The sequence below is a fragment of the Tachyglossus aculeatus genome, unplaced genomic scaffold (assembly GCF_015852505.1).
Source record: "Tachyglossus aculeatus isolate mTacAcu1 unplaced genomic scaffold, mTacAcu1.pri scaffold_78_arrow_ctg1, whole genome shotgun sequence".
Lineage (NCBI taxonomy): Eukaryota > Metazoa > Chordata > Mammalia > Monotremata > Tachyglossidae > Tachyglossus > Tachyglossus aculeatus.
This window is the reverse complement of record NW_024045093.1, coordinates 215976-220825: the sequence shown is the minus strand read 5'-3', so window position 1 is coordinate 220825 and position 4850 is coordinate 215976. Positions and strand designations below refer to the sequence as shown.

The following is a 4850-nucleotide window of genomic DNA, read 5'->3' as shown; positions in this document are numbered from 1 at the left end:
ACATAGTAAGAGCTTAACAAATGCATTATTATTATTATTATTGTGATTATCCCTAAGTAAAGCAAAACGGCTTCTGTTGGGAGCTCCAGTGTGCTGTGAAATTCATCAGTCAATCAATCACATTTACTGAGCACTTAAGGTATGCAGAACACTCATGTTTATGATGATGATGATGGTAGTCGTTATGTGCTTACTATGTATCAAGCACTGTTCTAAACGCTGGGGTAGATACAAGGCAATTAGGTTGTCCTACATGGGGCTCACAGTCTTCATCCCCATTTTACAGGTGGGGGAACTGAGACACAGAGGACTTAATCGATTTGCCCGAGGTCACACAGTTGACAGGTGGTGGAGCCGGGATTAGAACCTATGACCCCTGACTCCCAAGCCCACGCTGTTTCCACTAGGCCCTGCTGCTCCTCAAGCACTGTACTAAGTACTTAGGAAAATACAACAGATTTGGTAGACATGTTTCCTGCTCACAATGAGCTTACCATCAAGAGGCGGAGACAAACATTAATTATAAATAAATAAATTACAGGTAGGTACATAAATTCTGTGGGACTGAGGAAGGTGTGACTAAAGCGTGAAAATCCAAGTGAAATGCTACCAATGGTACTAGTCATGCTGGTGGACAAGCTCTGAACTAAGTGGAAAGAATACTGGATTCAGCATATCGAAGCAGTCGATATGCTGCAGAGTGCTGCAGAGAGTAAGCACTCAGTAAATACCATTGATTGTTACTTGGCTTGATTTTTCTTTCTGTCAAATGAGACCAAGGTGTTTCAAGAATGAGTGAAATGTTAGGTAATATAAATTAAGTACCTTGGGTTCCATGGGAAAAAAAAATGGTGCTAAAGAAATTCAATTATCTTTGTCTTTCAAGTAAACCAGTTCTCTGTTGTGCATGCTCACCAGTCTGATCATCACCAACACTGAATTGATGGAAAAAATGAACAAAGTGACCGAATTCATTCTCTTGGGACTTACCCGGAATCCAGAGTTGCAGAAACCTTTATTTGTTTTGTTTCTAATCATTTACCTGGTAACTCTTTTGGGAAACCTGCTTGTGGTTATAACCATCAAGGCCAGTTAGAATCTCAGCTCCCCTATGTACTACTTCCTCTGGTACTTATCTTTCATAGGTGCTTTCTACTCCTCTTTCACTACTCCCAAAATGATTGTAGACAGCCTGTCTGCTAGAAAAGTCATATCCTATGATGGCTGTATGGTCCAGCTCTTTCTATCACACTTCTTTGGAAGGACTAGACTGTAAACCCATTGTTGGGTAGGGACCGTCTCTATATGTTGCCGACTTGTACTTCCCAAGCACTTAATACAGTGTCCTGCACACAGTAGTGCTCAATAAATATGTTTGAATGAATGAATGACAGAGGTCATCCTTCTCATTGTGATGGCCTTTGATCATTACATGGCCATCTGCAAACCCTTGCACTATTTGATCATCATGAACTGGCAGGTGTGTGTCCTACTGGTGGGGGTAGCCTGGGTATTGGGCTTCTTTCATTCAATAATTCAGATTCCCATTCTATTCTGGCTGCCCTTCTGTGATCCCAATGTCATTGATCCTTTTTTCTGTGACATGTACCCTTTGTTGGAACTCACCTGCACAAACACCTACGTCGTGGGCCTGTCAGTGGCTATCAACGGTGGCCTGATCTGCACTGTCTGTTTCCTCATGTTGGTCGTCTCCTACATGGTCATCTTGAACTCCCTAAAAAATTATAGTTCAGAGGGAAGGTGCAAAGCCCTCTCCACCTGTGGCTCTCATGTCAAGGTTGTCATGCTGTTCTTTGTTCCCTGTATCTTCACCTACATGAGGCCTGCCTCCACCTTCCCCATGGACAAAACAGTGGCCATATTCTATGTTTTCAGTACTCCCATGTTATAACCCTAGATCTACACTGTGAGAAATGAGGAGGTGAAAAATGCCGTGAGGAAGATATGGAGCCAAATAATGACTTCAGGAGATAAGTGAATCACTTTCTGAGAATTACGTTGTTTTTTTTCAGTGGGAGAAGGAAGAAACCAGTGGGTTCTTCAAATGCTTTAAGGAAAATCACTGTGTCATAATCTCTTCTAAAAGAACCATACTTGAAGGTTTTAATGTATTTTGAATTGTCGGAACAATGAATGCCATTTCTTGTACATGTTTAAGTCTTCCTTTTCATTATACACATTAATTAAAAAACTCCTTTTAGTACATTCTAATGGTAATTGGAATCCTCTTAAGGGAAGAATACAAGGGAAAGCAGATAGTTTTGGTAAATGAGAGACCACTCAGGATTATATACTCAATAAGTGAAATCAATGTGTCCAGGGTGACATAGTAATGACTTTTATGGGTGAAGGAGAAGAGAGATTTTTTTTGGTATTTGGATAGATTTGAAGCAGCAGAGCCAACATTCTGTGATGAAGAAAGAAGGAGCAAAACCTTAGGGACCACCTGGACTTGGGAAAATCAATAAGAATGTCCCATGCCTGCACAAGTGGGCCCTGCATCAGGTTTTAATCACCAAAATAGCCACCCACTTTCAGATGAAACAAAACCCATCTTGAATATACTCCAACACAATAATAGCTCTTGATGGACAATATTACTCTTTGACAGTGAAACTTGAAAGTCATTCAGATTATTGTTGCTATACATAATGTAGAATGGTTATCTCACCATCATTAAACACAATAATAATAATTAGAAGTATAATGAAAATAATGACAATTGTGGTATTCGCTAAGTGCTTACTATGTGCTAAATGCTGTACTGAGCCCTGAAGTAGACACAGGATAATCTGATTGGATAGGTTCTGTCCCACAAAGAGCTCACAGTCCAAGGAGGAGGAAGAGCAGGTATTTAATTCCCATTTTACAGTTGAGGAAACTGAGATGCCATGAAGTGAAGCAACTTGCTCAAGGTCACATGTCAAACAAATGGTAGAGTCAGGATTAGAACTCCTGTCTTCTGACTCCCACATACTTCTCCAAATCCAATCCAAATTTAGTTTAGCAATCTCATAAGTTACCAAAAATGTTAGTTAAATTGTCCAGATGGTTTGATGTCCATCTTCTGGAGAATTAAAATTCCTTCAAGAGGCTTAATGATGACCTTCGGTAGCCCTGTCAGAGAAAGCATACCCTGTGCGTGGCACAGTGGAAAGAGCACGGGCTTTGGAGTCAGAGGTCATGGTGGGTTCAAATCCTGGCTCTGCCAGTTGTAAGCTGTGTGACTTTTGGTAAGTCACTGAACTTCTCTGTGCCTCAGTTCCCTCATCTCTAAAATGGGGTTTAAGACTGTGAGCTCCCCGTGGGACAACCTGATCACCTTGTAACCTCTCCAGTGCTTAGAACAGTGCTTTTCACATAGTAAGTGCTTAACAAATGCCATCATCATTATTATCATTATCACTTATTTTTCTATGTGAGATATTACATTGGGCAGTATCTCAAATCTTATATACTCTATTACTTGGTCTCATCTGTAATTTAATTTGTAAGCTCCTTGAGGACAGGGATCAGGTATTTTCATTTTATATGAGAAGCAGAACGCATGACCTAGTGGAAAGAGTATTGGTCTTGGAGTCAAGGGACAAGAGGTTTAAACCCCTCTTCCACTTACTGTGTTACCTTGGGCAAGTCACTATTTTTTGTGGTACTTATTAAGCACTTACTCTGTGCCAAGCACTGTACTAAGCCCTGGGTGGATACAAGATTACAATAATTATTCTATTTGTTAAGTATTTACTATGTGCCAGGTACTGTACTAGGTGCTGGACACTGTACCAAGCTCTGGGCACCATAGTGAGCACTGGACTCTGTCCATATCCCACAAAGGGCTCGTAGTCTAAGTGGGAGGGTGTAGGATTTGATCCCATTTTACAGATGGGGTAACTGAGATACAGAGAAGTTCAGTGACCTATCCAAGTTTACACAGCACACAAGTGGCAGAGGCAGGATTAGAACCCAGTTCATCTTACTCCCAGGCCCGTGCTCTTTCCTCTGGGCTACGTTGCTTCCTACTTAACTTTCTGTGCTTCAGTTTCCTCATCTGTAAAACTGGGAATAAGATCCCTGTCCTCCTCCTCTCTTAGACTGGGAGCCCCAAATGGGAATTCAACTGTGTCAGATATGCTTACATTAGGGTAATGTAAAGCAGAAGCTCCTTACCATTGGCTTTAGAGTACACTATCACCTTGCCCCTTCCGACCTCACCTTGCTACTCTCCTACTACAACCCAGCCCACACTTGAGAAGCAGCGTGGCTCAGTGGAAAGAGCCCGGCCTTTGGAGTCAGAGGTCATGGATTCGAATCCCGGCTCCGCCACATGTCTGCTGTGTGACCTTGGGCAAGTCACTTAACTTCTCTGAGCCTCAGTTCCCTCATCTGTAAAATGGGGATTAAGCCTGTGAACCCCACGTGGGACAACCTGATCACCTTGTATCCCCCCAGCGCTTAGAACAGTGCTTTGCACATAGTAAGCGCTTAACAAATGCCATCATTACTATTACTTCGTTCCTCTTACATCACCCTTCTATTTCTACCTCGATCTCATCTATCTCACTGCCAACCCCTCACCCATGTCCTCGCCATGGTAAGCCACTTAACTTCTCTGTGCCTCAGTTACCTCATCTGTAAAATGGGAATTATGTCTGTGAGCCCCACGTGGGACAACCTGATTACCTTGTATCTACCCCAGCACATAGAACACTGTTTGGCACATAGTAAGTGCTTAACAAGTGCCATCATCATCATCATCATGACCTACGTCTGGCCTGGAATGCCTTCCCTCTTCCTATCCAACAGACATTTACTCTCCTCACTTTCAAAGCCTT

The 4850-nt window shown here is 42.2% G+C and overlaps 1 protein-coding gene across 1 annotated transcript; it reads left to right on the top strand.

Annotated features, from left to right (window-relative positions):
* Positions 1 to 1414: 1414 nt before the first annotated feature.
* LOC119924020 (olfactory receptor 4A47-like) lies at positions 1415 to 1912 on the top strand. The gene has a single exon (XM_038743124.1). It carries the CDS (start codon positions 1415 to 1417, stop codon positions 1910 to 1912), a length of 498 nt encoding a protein of 165 aa, XP_038599052.1.
* The last annotated feature ends 2938 nt before the right edge of the window (positions 1913 to 4850 follow it).